General features: G+C 39.9%; 1 protein-coding gene across 2 annotated transcripts; it reads right to left on the reverse strand.

Moving 5' to 3' along the window:
* Positions 1–396: 396 nt before the first annotated feature.
* Positions 397–20,928, reverse strand: LOC119806549 (C-type lectin domain family 2 member D11-like). Of its 2 annotated transcripts, none has more exons than XM_038318330.1 (5): positions 20,619–20,928; positions 15,691–15,820; positions 5,896–5,978; positions 2,343–2,449; positions 397–1,462 (listed from the first exon to the last, which is right to left on the reverse strand). In XM_038318330.1, the coding sequence occupies exons 1-5, from the start codon at positions 20,637–20,639 to the stop codon at positions 1,294–1,296; spliced, it is 510 nt and encodes a 169-aa protein (XP_038174258.1). In that variant the 5' UTR covers positions 20,640–20,928; the 3' UTR covers positions 397–1,293. The 2 variants fall into 2 exon arrangements, with proteins under 2 accessions (XP_038174258.1, XP_038174257.1); XM_038318329.1 differs by having other exon boundaries at positions 5,896–6,074; positions 20,619–20,923.
* Positions 20,929–21,271: the final 343 nt, after the last annotated feature.

Genomic DNA, 21,271 nt, shown 5'->3' on the forward strand with positions numbered 1-21,271 from the left:
AATTGTACTAAAGGTTAAGACACAGGTGTCAAGACGGGCGGTGGTGGCGCACACCTTTAATCCCAGCACTCGGGAGGCAGAGGCAGGCGGATCTCTGAGTTCGAGGCCAGCCTGGTCTACAAGAACTAGTTCCAGGACAGGCTCTAGAAACTACAGGGAAACCCTGTCTCGAAAAACCAAAAAAAAAAAAGACACAAGTGTCAACACCCATTTTAGAAGCATCAATGTTGTTCAAAATCCCTGTATATGCCCATCTCCAAGATGATTTTTAGTTGTGATGTGCCATGGACCAACTCTCTTGGAGATCGAATACCGAGGGAAAATGGGGGGTGAAGGCTAGGAGAACCCAGGATTCGGCGAATGACAGACAGACACAATTCTAATGAGTTTTGAATCTGCTGCAAATTTACTAAAATTCAACCATCACTTTTATGGGATTACAGAAGGAAGTTGGCAAACAAAAAGCTTTTCATGAAAAAAATGATTACAGGCAATTGATTGTTTTCAGTATGTCTTGTGGTTAGGGCCAGGTGGGCAGAGCTCTTTGAAATTCGTCTCACACAATTAACCAGCTGCTAACTTCCTCATGACCCTAAATCATATCTGTTCTCATGGTAACCCAAACACCATTCTTCAGGATTCCACCCCCAGGGCTTGCATCAATATTGAATGGCTGGTTTCATATTGTCAAGATTAGCCTGTCTTTCTTTCCTATCTAAAATGCACCAGGGGTTTCTTATTCTAGCTAGCCTCTCCATATATGGTAACTCATGTCACTCCATACATTTTCCTTCATTATTTACTCATCTTCTCCTATCATGAGCTCTCTCTGTTCTAGGGTATCCATAAGTTCCCCCAGAGAGCAAGCCAGAGTCTAAATCATAGCATTAATGCCCTGAATCAAGGGAGGGAATTCATGCGTCAGTTCCTCCATATTCAAGGAGACATTGGGAATGTTTCCTGGTTACTTGAACAGATTAATTTTTTTGTAAGAGAAAAATAGGACAGAGAAAGAAAATAGCAGAGCCAACGCAAAGAACCATCACCAAGAACAAAGTGAACTGAGTCGTTGATGCCGATCAGACACCACAACTCAAGCAGACTGCCAGGGAGCTGCTGGGGGCCAAGCTCCGGGAAGCACGAGCCCTTCATTTTGAAATGGCCACCACTTGAGAGGCATTTTGCCACACAGGTGAGGCAGCCGAGGATGTGGCAGTGATGCCAAGAAATATTCAGTTTCTTTTGATAACAATATTGGAAGATAGCAGATAGAGCAGCAACTGTTGATACAGGTTAGAAAGCATCTCTTGACAAAGACAAGAAAGAAGCAAAAGGAATTTGACATTGCAGGATACAGCTGTTGGGCATACTACAGATCCATCTCATGTCTGCATAGCTCCTGGCACTGCTGATCCACTTGTTGTTGAGGTAGGCATGTTTTTCCACTCCTCGAATGGGAACCCTGAAAATAAACCAAGCACAGTAAATTTGCAGAGCCCAGAAATGCATTTGTTCCTCTGGGAAACCTTGTACGTCTCCATTTCTTATTTGTAATGTGAATCAAACAAAGGCAGAGTCCAGGAGAATCATCTGCACTATGTTTGTAACTTCTGTTATTTATTACATTCTCAGAGTTTGATTTGAATACAGAACCTTTGACATCCATGTAGAACCAACCCTTCAGTGTCTGTTCAAAGCATTTGACTGGTGCTTGCTGCCCTGTTTAAATGAAATACAGGCATGGGTGGCCTCACTGAGGGTTTTTTTCAATTCTGTTTTGACTCATTTCACATATGGGGAAAACCTATTTTTAGTAAACTGCTGACTGAGGGACAAGATTGGGTCTGTGATCTACAATTCCAGTATAATGACTCCATTTAAAACAGCTATGTTCACATCCAAGAACATTCCTGGGTGTGCTCTGATTGCAAGACTTTAGAGGAAGTTTCCAATGTCTTTGGAGTCTCTGCTTCTGTGAGCAGGTATAGCTCTGCACACAGTGGACTGATGGGTCTCTGGCTTGCCCTTCTGCAATGGCTTCCTGAAGTTTCAGAGCCCTCATTGATCTTCTGAGGTTGAATCTACATACCACACAGGGCATTTATCAACGCCAAAACATTTAAGTTGGTAAAGAAACACACGATAGCTACCCCAGATGCCATTATTATCTGAAAGATTTTGAGGAAAATCATACTAAGTAAAGGTTTTGAAAATGATGGCCAATATTCCTCTAAGGCAGTACAGCTAGCTTCACATGACATAGACATTCCTCTCTAATAGACACAACTGACACACTTCACAGCAAATGATCACAATATAAGGAAAATGGTTTGAGAACATACGAGCTGTTATATTCTGTGTTGTCCATCCACCTCCAAGGGTGCTGTGGTGACTCTCTGTGCAGGCCGATCCAGTATTCAAAGGTCCCTTTGTATCTCCTCAAAAAATTCTGTCATAAAACATGGAAAGTGAATACATGTATCTCCCTCTTTTGGATGACCCTTGAGTGTCCCCACCCCACCGCTTTCTCTTTAGATGACAAGAGGGTATACCCGAGGGACACAGACTTTGGAGCCATTATAGCCCTCAGCTCTCAGTGGATCCAGTTGGCAGTCTGTAGTGAGGGGCTGTGGGCTGCTTTCCTGCAGCCCTGCTCCGGATCACTGGCTAGCTTATGCCCCAAAATAACAACACACAAACTGTATTCTTTTAAATACTGCCTGGCCCATTAATTCCAGCCTTTTTCTCACATCTTGACTAACCCATATCTAATAATCTATGTAACACCATGAATGGTGTCTTACCCGGAAAGATTCAGCATGTCTAGCCTGGTGGCTGGCTTCATTGCATCTCTCTCTCTCTGAGGAGAGGCACAGCAGTCTCTCTCACTTAGGAAAGGCGTGGCATCTGACTGAGCCATCTACCTCACTTCCTTCTTCCTGTTCTGTCTACTCCACCCACCTAAGGGCTGGCCAAGGCAGTTTCTTTATTAAAACAGAAGACCCTCCCATATCATTTCCCCTTTTTCTGTTTAAACAAAAAAAGGCTTTAACTTTAACATAGTAAATTACATATAACAACAGTTATCAAGTAAGAATTACAGTTACAGTATTTATATCTACTATCTTTTATCATAAGTAAGGAAAACTAGAACTATCTATTCTTCAGCTCCATCAAAGACTCCAGAAGAACACAATATTACCTAAGTAAATAAGAAATATGCAATTTCCAAACTCTAGAAATGATAGAGACATCTCACTGCCTGGACAGTCACCCAAAGTTCTTTTGTATTGTTGGGGCATCTATCTTCGGCCTATAGGCCCACAGTATCCAGCAGACTTTCCCATGAAGCAGGAAATTTCAAAGACAGTTCAGTCAGTATCTGCTGTGTCCTGTAGAATGTCTCTCAGACTCTTTCATGAGTCAGGAACCCCAAAGAATCATCTCATATTTAGGCAAGTTCAGCAGTTCTCTCTCTGTGGGTTCTTTGTGTCCAGTTTCTGCAACAGTCCAGGCAAGAGCAGTTTCTTGGGCAAATTGCTATCAAACTCCATAAGGATCTTCTTCGATGCCCATCATCTTCTTGAAGTAGATTGGTGCTGCCAGGAGCAGACGTGTCTCATTGTCATGAAAAGCCTTAAGTTATTAAAACATTTAAGTGGAATATTCTGTAGTCTTTGAAAGATATTAGGAATGCCTATCTAACTGAAATATATCTCTATATATCTAGAAAATCTAACTAACATGACTATAAGCTTTACTATTATCAATGATTATCCATTAACAACCTATGTTTCTTAATTATACATTACATTTTTAAAATGAACTACACAATCACAATACCTTAATCATTATCAAAAATACATATAACATATACATATAACAAAATTGACCTTAAATCTCTATCAATTAAGCAAAATCTATACCAATGGAAATTATTCATATCTATATCATATCCCCCGTTAAATGTAAAAGAACACTTATAAACAATATTTGGGAACATGGACGTAGTTATTTCTCTCCAAACTGCTTCCTGCTGAATGGGGACACTGTTAATCAGATCTTTCATGGTGTAACCTGTGTGCCAGGTTCATCTCAGTCATCAGTTGGGTGAAGTAATTTTCTGAAGCTGTTCACAGCAACCTTTTAGGAGGGCATGGTCTATCATACAATATTGGGATAGAAGCAATCCACAGTATCTCATCCTCTGTGAAAACAAAAGAAGAATCTCTTTTCCAAAGTATCATATCCTTAGATCCAAATTCTGAAGTCAAGGTATTTTCAAAATATCTATCTTGGATTAGTTCAGCAGCATGTATAAACAAATATCTTTTAGCAGCTGTTGCTTCTTCCTCAGCATTCAAACAATTCAAAGAGAGCATAATAGTATACAGTATCAAGATTCTCTGTTTATTTTCCATCTTTATGTGGCTATATTTTAACCTCTATTTCATTTATTTTTACTTTTACTTTTTTGAGACAGGTTCTCTATATATCTTTGGCCTGGAATAACTCTTTAGACTAGGCTGTCCTTGAACTCTCAGAGATCCACAGTCTCTGCTTCCCAAGTGCTAGGATTAAAGGTGTGTGTTACAACACCTTGAACTCACAGAGATCTGTCTGTCTCTGCCTCCCAGGCATTCGGATTAAAGGTGTGTGCTACCACACCTTGAAGTCACAGAGGTCAATCTCTGTCTCCCAAGTGTTGGGATTAAAGGTGTGTACCACCACAACAAACTACTTCCTTTTTTTTTTTAATTTTAAGAACTGTCACCTTTAGCCTGCATATATTTTCATTGTAAACCATTTTGATGTTTTCTTCGACTTTGAATCTTTCTTTTACTGTATATCTCTCTTTTTGTGACCACATGAGTCTTTAATTTACCAAACAATATCGGTAAGACTGAAGCCGTGGCTTTGACAGGTAGATCCAGCCCATTCCTTAGCTTTCCAGCCTCATGGCAGAGGTACCGGCTGTAGCCATGTTTATGGCCACAACTCTATGGCGGTTCAAGGTCCCTGCCAGCAAGCAAGCTGCAAAAGTATGTCCACAGACAACACTCAAGTCCTCTCTCTGTAGCCGGCCCTCCTGCCTCAAAGAATCAGAGTTTGCACTGGCAGGACAGCCCAGAAAGCCGGCATTTTTAAACAGCATAGCTTTTTTTCTGGCTATGGCTGAAAACCGAAAAACACACATTAAGACCCGAGATATTGCTGCTACCAAGAAGCCATGCTTTACTCTATTCTTTCCCAAGTTTTCTCAAGCTTTCTGTGGATTCAGTTATCCATGTTGGGGGCCATTCTGTAGTGTGGGGATTCAATTATCCACGTTGGGCGCCATTCTGTAGAAGGGAGCAGACGGGCTGCATCCAGCCGCTCGGCTCCTGGTCACCTGGCTAGCTTTACCCCGAAATAATTACACGGAAACTGTATTCTTTTAAATACCGCCTGGCCCAGCAGTCATAATTCTTAAGTACTTCATTTGAATTAAAGTACCGAGTATAATGCCATATTCTTCTGTAACGCCATATTCTTCTGTGGCTGAGTTAGTTCCTGGTTAAGCCTCCCCTTGCAGTTATTAACAGTTGTCAACCTCAGGATGCAGCATTTGCTAGCTTGGAGCATAATGCTCATTACCAGCAGGTATCTCAGTAAAACGGCATATCTGAACTTCCAGATTGACTATAAGCACTACATGAGGAAAGGCTTCTTGAATGTCTCAGGGCTCCACTCAGAAGTGCTATCACCAGCAAATGGACATATTCGTGTGTTTCCCCATGTCTCCATCTGAAAGGGATAGGATCCTTCCTCATGCTTCATCTTTAACCAGTCTATCTCAAGGCAATACATATTCAACAGAACAAACAAACAAACTTATTCCTGATCATCTCTTACCAGCTCCTCCAAGTTGTCAAATCGAGCTAGCTGGGTCTTTAGTTCCATGCAGAAGTTCTGACTGAATGTCCAGTTACTTGTGTCTTCAGAAAAATAAAAACATTTATTTCCAAATCCAATCCAGTCTCTTCCACAAGGAGCATAGGTATTTTTGATTGAGACCTGTTCTTGGCTTCTTACTAAAATTTATACAATAAAGTGAATTATAACAAGAATTGGCATACCCTATTCAGATCAGATGTGAAGTGGGAATATGACTGCAGTTTTCCTAACTGATGTGTCAGAACTATCTCCTTAGCATGACATTCCTCTGTCTAAAGGTGTCCTAGATTAGGCCTGTGCCCCTATCTTTCTCAGTTGCACACTAAAATTAGGGCTCCTAGGAAGTTAATTTGGACCCCTACTTTCACAGTCAGTTTGATAACTGAGATAGCAGCGAGAACTATTGGGAAGGCAGTGTATAAAATGTTGACCTGTTACACTCATCCATTGCTGGTGGGAATGCAAACTTGTGCAACCGCTTTGGAAAGCAGTGTGGAGGTTTCTCAGGAAATTTGGGATCAACCTACCCCAGGACCCAGCAATCCCACTCTTGGGAATTTACCCAAGAGATGCCCAATCATATTACAAAAGCATTTGTTCAACTATGTTTATAGCAGCATTATTTGTAATAGCCAGAACCTGGAAACAACCTAGATGCCCTTCAGTGGAAGAATGGATGAAGAAAGTGTGGAATATATACATATTAGAGTACTACTCGGCGGTAAAAAACAATGACATCTTGAATTTTGCATGCAAATGGATGCAAATAGAAAACACCATCCTGAGTGAGGTAACCCAGGCCCAAAAAGATGAACATGGGATGTACTCACTCATAATTGGTTTCTAGCCATAAATAAAGGACATCGAGCCTATAATTCGTAAAAAATCCTAGAGAAGCTATATAAGAAGGTAAACCCAAAGAAAAACATATAGTTATCCTCCTGGATACTGGAAGTAGACAAGATTGCCGGACAAAAAATGGGAACATGGGGGTGGGGTGGGATGGGGGGAGGGGGAATGGGGAGAGAAAAGTGTGAAGTGGAGGATGGGAAGAGCTTGGGGGAATAGGATGGTTGGGATATAGGAAAAGTGGATATGGGAACAAGGAATTATATATCTTAATTAAGGGAGCCATTCTAGGGTTGGCAGAGACTTGACTCTAGAGGGGTTCCCAGGTGTCCAGGAAGACACCCCCAGCTAGGTCCTTGGGCAGCTGAGGAGAGGGTGCCAGAAATGTCCAGATCCTATTGCCATACTCATGAATATCTTGCATATCACCATAGAACCTTCACCTGGTATTGGATGGAGAAAATGACAGAGCCCCACATAGGAGCACAGGACTGAGATCCCAAGGTCCTGATGAGGAGCAAAAGGAAGGAGATCATGAGCAAGGAAGTCAGGACCGTGAGGAGTGCGTTTACCCATTGAGACGGTGGGACAGATCTAACGGGAGACCACCAAGTCCAGTTGGAATGGGACTGATGGAACAGGGGACCAAACCGGACTCTCTGAATGTGGCTGATGGTGGAGGAGGACTGAGAAACCAAGGACAACAGCAATGAACATGAACTCTACAGCATGGACGGGCTCACTGTGAGCCTTGTCAGTTTGGTTGCTCACCTTCCTGGACTTAGGGGGAGCTGGGAGGACCTTGGACTTAACATAGTGAAGGGAACCCTGATGGCTCTTTGTCTTGGAGAGGGGTGGAGTGGGGGTATGGATGGAAGGGAGGGGAGGGAAGGGGGAGGAGATGGAAATCTTTAATAAAAAAAAAATGGGAAAAAAAAATGTTGACCTGTTGCACTAAGGGATTGTTAATATGTTTGAAAACATTGCTGACTGGTTAGAGGTCTCAGTCTGCCATAGCTGGTTGTAGGAAGTCCTACAGCCAGTATATACCTGCCCACTGGGTCGTGGCCTCTTATATTATTTATGCCAATATAGTGCATGCATCTGGCCTTTTTTCAGGCTGTGGGATTCGGTTTCTGATCTCCGTTCCAGCAGAGGATTCTGATTTGTGAATCTACCTTTAAATAAATAACTGTCTATCTTTCAATTCTGAGCTAATATGGGATTCCTTTTAAGCATCTTTCTTCATCTGGCACCCATGTGGATTCAGACTCCATGCCTACCTGGTTGACTGCCTACAGGCCTAGATTGTCCATAGCCCAGACAGTCTCCCAACTCTGCCTACTTGGTTTGTTTTTACCTAAGCGGTTTTTTGTAGAACCCCTGTCACAGCAGAGCTTATTGTGTGTGGCAACTTGGAAATTTCAAAAGTGAATGCATTACTGATGCAATCCCTGGTGCAGTTCTCATGCCATTTAGCAACTTGTGTAACTCCCGGTTTCTTCTCCCTGCCCATGAGTTCTGGTTTCCTTTCTACATGTATGGAATTGATTTAATTGCTTTTAATTTGTCAGGCAAAGCATATTTCACAGTGTTTAACCAGCACCAAGGTGGGAAACTACAGCAGCTTGGAAACTAAAGCAGCTCAGTACCATACCTGTTGCCACTTCGGCTCTGCAACCACATCTGCTGGACAATAAAGATTATTACACCTAAAACAATTTATTGTATCTTATAACAAGTAATTAATAAATCAATATGGCTGATTACATTAATATTGAAAGTTTTCGTAAGTTTTTGGCTAATACTATGGATTGTATTATACGAGACATGTGGTTATGGTGATAGTTCAATTTATTGGGTATTGGGACTCAGTTTTTTCTTCATATTCTCTTATTTAGAAAGAATGTGGCACTTTTAGGAATGATACAGTCTTTACAGATTAATAATTAACAGCTAGTTGACAGTATTAGTACCACTGAAAACCAAAAGTTACCTGAAAAAATTAATACTATTAAAAAGGATAACATTAATTTGACAGGCAAAATTAACTTTATATCTAATGGTACTAAGAAATTGTCTGAAAGAATTTATACTGTTGAATGTGACAATCAAAATTTGTTAAAAAGTTATGATAAGTTAGCAGATAGAGTATCTCTCCAGAATGGCAATCTGCACTCTATCCAAGTAATATCCAAGGATGAGGTGTTATCTTTAAAGAAAGAATGTCAGTCCTTAGAATCACATATGCAGAATGAGAACCAGAGGCTAGGTGCTTCAATGAAATCACTAGAATTATATACAGGATAGGAGATTTGGGATTTACATAAGACAGCAGTAGAAAGATTTGAAATAATTGAGGAAATTATTTGAGCTGATAAACAAGGAAAGAAGACACAAGGACAGGATTCAACATCACCAGTAGGTGTCAGAGATGACTTACCCAGGGTTTTAACTTCATACCCTGTAATCTACTCTGACAAAGCATCAAATTCTAAAGTTCCAAAAATTCCAATCAAGGTATATGAATACCTATAGGAAAAATTATCTAAAAGAAATTAAGCAAGCTGTTATAACTTAGGGTTTCCATTCCACATATGTTAGGGAAATAACAAAGACATGGTCTTCTAGCACCAAACCAATGCCAAATGGTTGAGTTCAGTTAGTTTTACCAGTCCTGGATGATGGGCCTCAATTAATGTTTAGAATTTATTTCAGAAAAGAATCAAAAATTTTGCAAGAACAGGGTAAAGCAAAAGGCTTGAGACTTCCCAAGATAAAATTTTTGGTGAAGGCACATATGCTAACCCAGAGGCTCAAGCTCTTTACAATGAACAAATCTTGTCCCTATGCCACAAAGCAGCCTTAAATGCTTTGGACTGGATTCAAGAACTGGGAAAACAGATGGAATCATATACCAGGGTTAAACAGGGCCAGAGAGAATCCTTTAGTAACTTTCTACAAAGATGAATTAAGGTTGTACAAATAGGAGTAATAGACCCAGATGCTAGACGAGTACTTATTGAATCTCTGGCATTTGAAAATGCCAACTTAAAATGCAAAAAGATACTTGGGTCTTTAAAGGTTAGATCAGCACCTATGACTGAATGAATCCTGTATACAATAAACATTGAGACATTTGAGTATACTATTGAATCTTGGGTAGAAGAAGCAATTTCCAAAGGAATGAGGAGACATCAAAATGCCAAATGTTTTAATTGTAGTAGAATAGGACGTCTGAGAAGGAATTGTAGATAAGGAATTCCTAGGAATAATATCTCCTCTGGAAATAACAAGAATAGGAGGACTCAGCCTTCAAGTATATATAGAAGGTATGGCAAAAGCCAGCATTGGACCAATGAATGCAGATAAACAAAAAATAGACAAATTATTTCAACACCATCAGGAAACTCTTTGAGGGGCCTCTCACAGGCCCCCAAGCCAAAAGTGGCCCAGTCATTCCCAGTCACTGTGGAGGATATGTCTCACAGGAAAATTAAAAAAAAATCCAGAGCCTTCTGTAAAATATCATAATGTTCTAGATAATGACATAAACATGGAGGATAAGTCAAAAATTCCAATAGGAAACAGGAAACATATATTCTAGCAGACTTCTATAAATGATCAAAGACCAAAGCTAAGAGTGCATATAGATGGCATTGTAATTATTAGTTTGATAGACACAGGTGAGGATATGAGTCTCATTACTTCAGAATCTTGTCATCTAAATTGGCCTCTTAAAGAGGCAGATATTCATTTACTACGAATTGGAACCATTTCTCAAAGCACAATTTGACTGCACAGTTGAATGCTTTGGGCCAGAAGATCAAAGAGGGAAGCTGAGGCCATATGTAGCTAATATTGTAATAAATTTATGGGTTTGTGAGTTGTTGCAGCAATGGAATACTCAGATGAACATTCCTGAAGTCCCAGGAACTCATAAATCTGGGAAGGATATTATAAGGTACTATACACAAAGGTCACCAACCATTCAGGCTGTACAAGAACATAAAGAAACTAGAAAACCTTTACAGGTACCAGCAGCCCTACTTTTAAAATTGTTAACTGTGAAGCCAATATTGGTTAAGCAGTGGCCTCCTGAGGAAGATAAGTTATAGGCTTTAGAGCACATGCTACAAGAGCAACTAGATGCTCACCATATTGAAGAATAAACCAGCCTTTGGAATTATCCTGTGTTTGTTGTAATAAAGAAATCTGGTAAATGGAGAATGGTGACAGATCTAAGAGTGGTCAATAAGGTAACTTAGGCTATAGCCCCTCTACAATCTCGAATCCTTCTGCCTTCTCTATTATCAAAAAGATGGCCTCTTATAGTTACTGGTTTGAAAGATTATTTCTTCACTATACCTTTACAAGAAAAGGATAGAGAAAAATTTGCCTTCACATTGCCTACTTATAATAATTCTCAGCCTACTAGGAGATATTAATGGACTATCCTCCCACAAGGAATGCTCACTAGCCCCACTCTGTGCCAATACTTTGTCAGCCATTGGAAATAATGTGTAAGCAATTTTCTAACTCTATAATTTACCATTACATGGATGACATTTTGCTATCTGATTCAAACATAGATACTTTAGAATGTTTGAAGTACAGCACATTTTGCCAAAAAGGGGATTAGAAATTGCTCTTGAAAATAATACAGAGAGGAGATTATGTCAATTACTTAGGCTATAAAATAGGTTTGCAGAAAATTAAAACACAAAAGGCACAAATTAGGAGAGACTGGTTGCAGATTCTTAATGACTTTCCACGATTGTTAGGAGACATTTATAGTCTATGACCAGCGGTTGCATTAACACCCGATATAGTAATTTATTTAAGCAAAACTTCAGATGGTGATAAAGACATGAATAATCCCAGATAATTAACAACTGAAACAGAAAAGGAATTGACAACTGTTAAGGAGAAATTACAGGGGCACATGTAGATAGGGTGAATCCAAATCTTAATTGTATTCTAGTCATATTTCCTTCCAGAATTTTTCTTACAGGACTTTTAATGCAGAGGGATGATATTATCTTAGAATGAATCTTTCTACCACTTAAACCAACTAAAAAACTAAAACCTTATGTCAAAAATGTCTCTGAAGTAATTATAAAATGTAAATTGAGACTTTGTCAATTATCAAGTATAGACCCAGCAGAGATTATAGTGCCTTTCACTTCTGATGAAATAGAAAAAGTTATGGGAATACAATGAACCATAGCAAAGAGCTTGTGCTGATTTATTGAGAGAAATTAATAACAATTATTCCAAAAGAGATAGACTTATCCTTATAAAGAGAAATTCTTGGATTCTTTCCCAAATTCTACATGATACTCCAATAACTGGAGCACGTACATTTTATACTAATGCAAATAAATCAGGGAAGGCAGGTTCAAATAAGAAGAATTAAGTAAGGTGGAGCAAAGCCCTTATAATTTTGTCCAGAAAGTAGAATTATATGCTATTCTCATGGTGCTAAGGGATTTTAAAGAACCTCCTAATATAGTTAGTGATTCACAATATGCAGAAAGAGTTGTCTTGTATATTGAAGCCACTGAATTGAGTTCATCATTTATCCAGGTGCAACACACAATCAGGAATGGGCTTTGTTCTATATACACAACATACATCTGATCCCATATAGGTCTGCCAGATTCTCTAGAACAAGGTAATGCAGAAATTGATCAATTATTGATTGGAAGCATGCTTAAGGCCTCAGAATTTCATAACAAACATTATGTCAATAGCAAAGGTTAAAAAAAGAGTTTTCTATTACATGGCAACAAGCTAAGGAGATTATAAAGAGATGCCTTACTTGCTCCTACTATAACCAAACACCGCTACCTGTAGGGACTAACCCAAAGTGTACTCACAGGAATGAAATCTGGCAGATGGATGTGTTCCACTTTGTAATTTGGAAAATTAAAATATAAACACTACACCATCGACACTCATTCAGGTTTTCAGTGGACAACTGTTTTAAGCTCAGAAAAGGCTAATTCAGTAATCACACATTTATTAGAAGTTATGACCATCATGGGCATTCCTGCACAGATAAAAAACAGATAATGGTCCAGCATATGTCTCTAAGAAAATGAAATCATTTTTTGCTTATTATAATATAAAGCATATTACAGGTATACCACACAATCCTACAGGTCAGGCAGTTATAGAAAGATTAAATCAAACTATAAATTATGTTACACAAACAAAAGGGGGTGGAAAATACCCCAGAAATAGATTACATAATGCTTTATTAACCTTGAATTTTCTTAATTCAAATGAGAAAGGGACAACAGGAGCAGAGAGACATTGGATAATTGTTGGGGCAGCTGGCCCAATCCCTGTGTTCAGGGGCATGGCTGCCCCAGGGGAGAAAGGTACCTTTAAAAAGAACCGGGTTGGGGATAGGCGCCCCTGTTTTTTTCCCCCATGTCACCCTCTGCTTCGCTGGAGCCTTGGCTTTGTAAGTTCCCTTATTCTCCTTTTATTAAAACTGATTTATTCTAAAAGGACTATTTTTGGTTATTTCCAAATTCCTCTGACCGCCAATACAGATAATAAAAAAGTCTTCTGAATTAACTGGTTTAGCTTAAGGATGTGTTGACCTCACAATGGAAGCCAGGAGATGTGCTATGTTGAGGAAGGGGTTTGCTCTTTTTACCATGCAAGAAGAAAAGCTATGAATACCATAAAAATAATAAAGATTTGGTTTGAAAAGGAGTAACCTTTTGAAAAAGAGAAATGACTGCTCATCTACAATGATGTTAACCATATAGATGGTAAGGAAACCTCATAAGGTTTTGAGCACTATTCTGTTCTTGTTTTGCAGGAAAATATTCATCTTCAAACATTTAAGAGAGCCTGGATATTTGAATGCTGACAAATGAAAAAATAATTATCCACTAATGATCATCAAGAAAAACGACCATGATTCTTGATATCATGTAATTGATACACCCACACACACACAAACACACACACACACACATGAATTTATAGAGCTGTCTTTGGAGTTGGACAATGGTTCTGTCCTCTAAATCCAAACATATTGTTAAAATAAAAATTCAGAGTTTCTGTCTCATGTCAGGATCCATGATATGGGACAGAAAGAAAAAAGAATTTGTAAAAAAATTTACTTTTCTTCATACCTATTATTGAATATATATGTCTGTATATGCCTACATAAATAATGTTTATGTTTTCCACAATGAACAATGAATTTTCCTGCAATAATCTTTGAAGTTTCCAGAAAGAAGAAGATGGGGCCCTACAACACCAACTCCACCTGGTTGACATGATGTCATGATGCCAATAGCACTACTATAAGACCTCTTTTGGGTACCATCTGATCAAGATGGTTCCAACTTGGATAGCTAAAATGGTACAAATTTTTACAATATTTTGGTCAAAACTTCAAATAGGAACCTCAGAAAAACCTTACCAAATACTCAGAGGCTATTTGAAATTATACCAGACAGTAATCTTGGAACTTAAGCATTTCTTTCACAGGACCCATAGAAAAAATATTGCCCCATGACAGCTGGAAGTAATTATAGAATACGACATTCCCTCTCCCAACAAAGTTTGTCCTCATGGTTAGGGACATTATTTAGTGGTTTATTATAATTGGTATAGGGTTGGAGATTAGGGGGAAATTTTATAAGCTCAGGGATCTCTTTGGGAAAAAAGGGAAAATTGGATGGGATAATAGATTAATGTGAGTTTACTTACACTAATAATAATAGTGAGTAATAGAATGAATATGTATGAGGTATTATTTATAGGTAATTACAAATGGTATAGATGCTTGTATATTGATATAACATTAAATTATATTAAATATTTTTCTATTTTTGTCTACCATATTTGTATACCTAGGCAAAGTTTTTTGTTATATTGTATGCATACATGCTTTTACCATTGCTTAAAACATTTTTGAATATTGATATAATTTTAGGATATATTTATCATATTGCGATGCACATTTCTACCTATGATCAAGATACTCATGTATTGTTTACATTTTGAGGTCATTGTTGATGAGGCGATTGGCAGGCTGCATTCCCGCCCAGCTCCTGGCCAGCTGGCTAGCTTAAAACCCGAAATAACAACACACAAACTGTATTCATTTAAACACTGCCTGGCCCATTAGTTTCAGCCTCTTACATCTTGATTAACCCATATCTAATAATCTGTGTTGCACCACTAAGTGGTGCCTTACCAGGAAGATTCTAGCATACGTCCATCTTGGGCCGGAGCTTCATCACATCTGGCTCAGAGAGGAGAGGCATGGCATATGTCTGAGCCATCTACCTCACTTCCTTCTTCCTGTTCTGTCTACTCCACCCACCTAAGGGCTGGCCTATTAAGTGAGTCAAGGCAGTTTCTTTATTAATGAATGAAATCAACACGAACAGAAGACTTTCCCACATCAATTGTTCTCACTTGTTGCACAGCTGTTTATTGTATAATATTCTAATATTGTTGAACATGGGGACTGACATGATGGGCAAGGAGGGGGTGCTGTGTCTTCTTGGCCATATTATTCTTCTCTGTCCTCACATTTCCTTGAGTTTCCATCTTTGGGTATTGCTGTCTTTGTTCTCTATTTTGAATAATTCCCCAAGGTTAGACATATGTCTTCTGCAACTCTCTAGAGGTTGCTGAATGTCTTCTTCCCAGGGATGCTGAGCCTGGCCTTCTGTGTACACCAGAGTCTGTGATGTTCCTTCACTGCTTCTCTTGCTAGACCCTAATTTCCCAGAGAACAGGAATTTCCCGTGTGTTCTCTCTCCTGCCCCTCACACAGTGCCTGGCTCACAGGGGTCAGTGAGTGTAACTGACAGTGTGGATGTGGACAGAATGCTGAAGGATCTGGAGAATGTCACTCACCTGACAATGACAGAGCCACAGAAAGTACAATCACAGCTCCAGTGAGGACGATGATCACTGCATAGCAGCAGTAAAGCCCAGCAGGAAACACGGGGGAGACGACTGTGAGAGTTAGTCCTTGAAGTTTTACCTGAAAAATATAAATATAAGAATAGTACTCTCATGAACCCTTCAAGGAAAAAGATAGATTTACTCCAAATCATCTGTGTATTTGGTTTGTACCCCTCTACTGAAAATGCCCTTCATGATAGTCCTGGTCTATAAATTATGTCTACGGTTCACAGAAAAGTAGAAGACAAGCAAACAGAATTGTTGCTGTGGAGGGTTTCAGGTATTGAACTAAGAGCCAATAAAGGAGCAAGAGAAAGAAAGAATAAAGGTTAAGATAAAAAAGCCACCCATAGATAAAAAACAGACTGATTAAGACTGAGGGAAACACTGTGGGGGTTGGGTGTGGCAGAGATTTTCAAGAGCCTGGAGAGATAGCTGAGGTGTTAAGAGTAGTTGTTTCTCTTCTAGAGGACCCAAGTTTGGATTCCTTAGTGTATCATGACTGTCTGCATAACTCCTGCTCTAGTCAGTGAGTCAGACATGTTGGTACACTTCTGCAATTCTAGTGCTTGACCAGCCGAAGCTGGAGAGGGACAGTTACAAGGTCAGCTTTTGCTATATAGGAAGTTTGAGGCCAACCTAGATTTTATAAGGATCAATTTCAAAGAACCTAGTAAATAAATAAATAAATAAATAAATAAATAAACCCACACATAAATATAATAGAACACACTGACATAATTAATGGGTAAAACCACATGTCTCTCAGACTCAGAGCACTTTTGGCACTATTCCCATTTGACAATGTAGAGTTATGGCTTGTGCCCACACACTCCCCACTGTCTGTGTACCTTGTATGATGTGGGAGGGTCTTCTGTTTTGTGTTGATTTCATTGGTTAATAAAGCAACTGCCTTGGCCATTTGATATGCCAGCCCTTAGGTGGGTGGAGTAGATAGAACGGAATGCTGGGAGGAAGAAGGAAGTGAGGAAATCACCATGCCTCTATCTCTGAGTCAGACGCCATTGATCCAGCCACCAAGTCAGACATGCTGAATCTTTCCAAGTAAGCCACCACCTCGTGGTGCTACACACATTAATAGAAATGGGTTAATCAAGATGTGAGATTTAGCCAATAAGAGGCTGAAACTAATGGGCCAGGAAGTATTTAAATGAATACAATTTGCATGTTGTTATTTTGGGGCATAAGCTGGCCAGGCGGCTGGGAACTGGGCAGCAGGAACACAGCCCACAGCTCCCTTCTACACTTATATGTGATGATCCAAGGCCAACGTGAGCAGTGGTCCACACTGAACCTCTGGGACACTGGGCCTTGTCTCTGACTCCTTCATAATAAATATGCCCACCCCAATCACCCCTTCCTCAGATATCAAACCACCTGCCTGTTTATTAGAAGCCTACATTCCACCAGTGAGCCATAGTTGGAAGTTCAACCTCTGTTTTTTCCTGTTATCTACACTTGTCTGACTTTCTTCCCTACCTGCTGCTGCAGCGACCTCCTGCCACCTCCCCTCATGGTTAAGCCTGTCTCCAGGAAGGATTATCTCTCTACCTGGAAACATTCTGTTTCACTAGGCATCTCATGCTCATGTTCAAAATGTCCCGCTCTTCTGTTTGTCCTGTCCGTGAATCATCCATTCCCGGGTGGTAGTTCCCTCTTTCCCACCTGACTGTGCTGCTACTCTGTCTCTGTTCCCACCCTTTCTGCTACAATCCAGGGAAGGGGTCCTTCTTTCCTGCTGGCTGCAGTTGGACAGCACATGTTCAGGATGTTTCCTGTCTGCTTCATGTATGAAAGAATGTGTGAATGGTGTGGTCACACGGGTGTAATTCTGACTGCTTTAAGTGTAGGTTTTATGCAGCTTGTGTGTCTGCGTTCTTAATTGGGTATGTCGAAAGTTTGCACGACTGATCTAAAAACATGTGGTTTCTCAGAGCCTTGCAACATGTGGGTAGACACCGTCTTGACCAAGGGCAGGTCATATGTCTTAACCACAGTCTTTACTAAAGGTGGTCATGTGACCACCTCCTCCTGGGATAGTCTGCCCCAGGTGCCAACTGGGTCTGGAAAGATCTGAAGACTCATACAGTTCCAGTTCCAGCCCTAACCAAGTGGTATCCATGGCAGCCTGCCACCACAGCCAGAGGACTTACATCAGCACCTGTCACTAGCTGCCTTTACACCATTAATTATGCTTTTAAAAGTGTCCGCTAGATAGGGACAGTCCATTATCTTTCCTTTGTCTCTCTTTACACTGACTCTTTTGCTTATGGTGTCTTTGCATGATGGTACATCTTATCAGGGCCCACTGAAGCATTTATTTTACTCAGGGACCCTACTCCCGGGTAATACATCTGCTCTCTTCCACCTGTAACATATCTGCTTTGCATTTCATTCAGTACCAGCAGCTGGGTCTGCCACGTGGGACTCAGAGATGGAGAAGTTAGCTGCCTCTGGATCAATACACATTGGTTCTCACTTCTTATTTATTCAACTCCTGTTTAATATAAATGTGCATATATGTGTGTATGCAATGCAGATTCAACTGCATGTATATGTACATGTACTTATAGTTTAAAAGATGCTTTAAATAGTCTCAATGAGCTCTGTTTATATTATCATTTTTTACTATTAAGCTGCTATTGTGAAAGAAAATTGTTCTTTACTTCTTTGTCCCCAACAAGCCTAAATCTGACCTGCTAAGTAAAAAACAGTTATAGTCAAGCTGAAGAATGCTGTGTAAATCATTCTTCCACAACCTCTCAGCTTGGATCTAGCTCTCCAGGCAGACACTACACTGTAGTGATAACTCAGATATTCCCAATACACAGACATCCTCTATTCTCAGAGAGCTAGAAAATATGACATTTAAAATATTTAATTATTACCAAGGCTTTTCATAACAGAGAGACAGGTTAGCTCCTGTCACTACCCCATTTTCTTCAAAGAAGATAGATGTGAACAGAACATCCACCTGGAACTTGTTTCATAAGAGTCAGTGATAAATACTGAGAAAAAAAAACTGCCTTTCACCTCAACTGGTACAGAGACACTCCTCAGACCACAGACAACATGACACTAGGGAACCAACTGCCTCAAGTTGCCTAAGACAAAGGTAAAATCCTCCCATGTGTCCTTACTCCAGAGAAGCCTGTGGGACCTTCTGGGGCTTTTTGCAGGCTTAGCTCTGCCAGCTGAAAGGTGGATGTTGACATAGATCTTCCCTAGATGACCAAGAAGGACCCTGGGGAGTGGTTGTCCAGGCATCTAATGAACAATTTTGTCATTTTTTAGGCATTAGCTCAGGTAAAATTTATCCTTACTAAGATCCCTGATGCAGTTTAATGACTGTTAGCTTTATCAATGGCCTTCTCAGTTATCTGTGTAAAATTCAGGTCACAGACTTTACTGTGCTAGAGCCAATACTAAGTGTAGACACAATTTACCTCATTACCACACTCAGAAAAGAGAAACTAACAAAAAAGATTTCAGTATAAGTTCTTACTATTCCTTTTTTAAAATAAAAGTGTTTTAAGATGCAAAGCTTAAGATGTAAGGGTCTAAGAATGTTTAAGTTCTAACATTAGCCAATAAAGTTCTAATAAGCTACTAATTCAACTCTGACAGTAGTAAATACCATACTATACCACTATCATCATAGCAACAAGCACAAAATTTCAAATTCCTATTTGGTGATTTCCTAACTATCGTCCTCAAAGATACTTTTTATCATGCAAAAACATTTGTCACAGTCATTTCTGACCTTGAATATACTTCTGTTTATACAATGTAAATCTCAATACAGGCTATAAACAGTAAAAATGTTAATGCCTAAAACTTAAGCATTCACAAACTCAAAGAATTCTTGAAAGTTTCAAAAGGTGTACATGAATTCCCTTTCAACAGATCAGATGCATTCCAGAAACATTCTGTCAATAGACAACCAAAACCACCACCACATTTCCCTGTTCTTGACACCCATCCTCTCTCACCAGGACCTAAGAAATAAAATTTTCTAAACTTAGCCTTGTCCTCTGCTCTGCCAGCACTTTGCTAGCTCCAAGATATACCAGACAGTTCCACAGAGCCTGGACAGCAGTGAAATAACCTTGGACATGTCAAGAACCCCAGCTTTCTCAGGTCCAAGATTTCAACACCCACAAATCAGCAGAAAGCAGTCTTAAGAACTCAGCACCCCATCCCTGCCTTACTTGCTATGCCCTTTAGTTTTCTCACCTTTTTATAATAAGAAAAATATGGAAATATTAGGATTCAAGCAGTATGCCTGGCAGGATTGTTGTAAAAGGAGTGGCGGGCTGCTTTCCACCACCTGGCTCCTGGCTGTCTGGCTAATTGATACCCCAAAATAACAACACACAAATTGTATTCATTTAAACACTGCCTGGCCCATTATATCTAGCCTCTTATTGGCTAACTCTTACATATTCGTTTAACCCATATCTAGTAATCTGTGTATCACCATGGGGTTGTGGCTTACCGGGAAAGATTTAGCATGTCTGACCTGGCGGCTGACTCCATGGTGGGTCACTGTCTCTGCCTAACCCTGGTATATGACTCGATCTTTCTCCCTGGCTCTGATATATTTGTGTCTAGAATTCCTTTTTAAGCCTTCTTAGGTTTTATGTGGAGTTAGTTACCATGTTGGGTGCCAATCTGTTGTAAAAGAAGTGGCAGGCTGCATTCCTGCCACCCGGCTCCCAACAAAAATAATTACATGAAAACTGTATTCATTTAAACACTGCCTGGCCCATTATTCTAGCCTCTTATTGGCTAACTCTCACATATTGATTCAACCTATTTCTAATAATCTGTATCACCCCTTGACTGTGGCTTACCGGCATGAGTTTAACCAGCATTCATCTTGGAGAGAAGAGCCATGGTGTCTGCCTCATTGCCTTCTTCCCAGCATTCTGTTCTGTCTCCTCCACCTATCTAAGTTTTGACCTATCAAAAAGCAAAGACTTTATTTGTTTGACCAAGTTTCTTTATTTGATCAATAAAAGAAATACATAGACAGAAGACCCTCCTACATCACAGGATGCCCTCAGGCAGTCCACTGGCCAGTCCAGAGTCCTATGGCTATTATGTTATTCCCTAGTCCTTATGTAGGTGCATAAGATGTTTTTAAAAGACAAGCTCTGCCCATTCTTACTTAACTACAGTTCTTCTAAAGAGGCAAGCATGTCTCGACCTCTCTGTCTCTCTTTTTCTCTCCTTCTCCCCGCCCCCGTGTGTGTATGTGTGGGTAGCTTTTTCTCTTCCCTCCCCTCTATCCTTCTCTCAATAATCTCCACTCTACAGTTCTGCCTGCATGGCATATTTGTCTCCTGTCTGATCCCTTGGCCTGCCAAGGTTCTGTTATTTTACAATAATCAACAGCAAGGTTTACTGATACTCCTCTGTATTTATAACATTATTGCTCAGATAAGGTACAAGTGGATCCTGGTGGGTGAGTCCATGATGGGTTAATGAAAAACATGGACAGGCA

Source organism: Arvicola amphibius, chromosome 2 (assembly GCF_903992535.2).
Source record: "Arvicola amphibius chromosome 2, mArvAmp1.2, whole genome shotgun sequence".
In the NCBI taxonomy this organism is placed as follows: domain Eukaryota; kingdom Metazoa; phylum Chordata; class Mammalia; order Rodentia; family Cricetidae; genus Arvicola; species Arvicola amphibius.

Bases quoted from the DNA above. Each gene is read 5' to 3' on its own strand.
- LOC119806549 (XM_038318329.1), bottom strand. From the start codon at position 20,639: ATGCTGGTTAAACTCATGCCG. The intron at 15,821-20,618 runs GTAAGCCACAGT...TATATTTTTCAG, and splicing joins TGCTGGTTAAACTCATGCCG to GTAAAACTTCAAGGACTAAC. The intron at 2,450-5,895 runs GTAAGAGATGAT...GTTTTATGACAG, and splicing joins TTGACAACTTGGAGGAGCTG to AATTTTTTGAGGAGATACAA.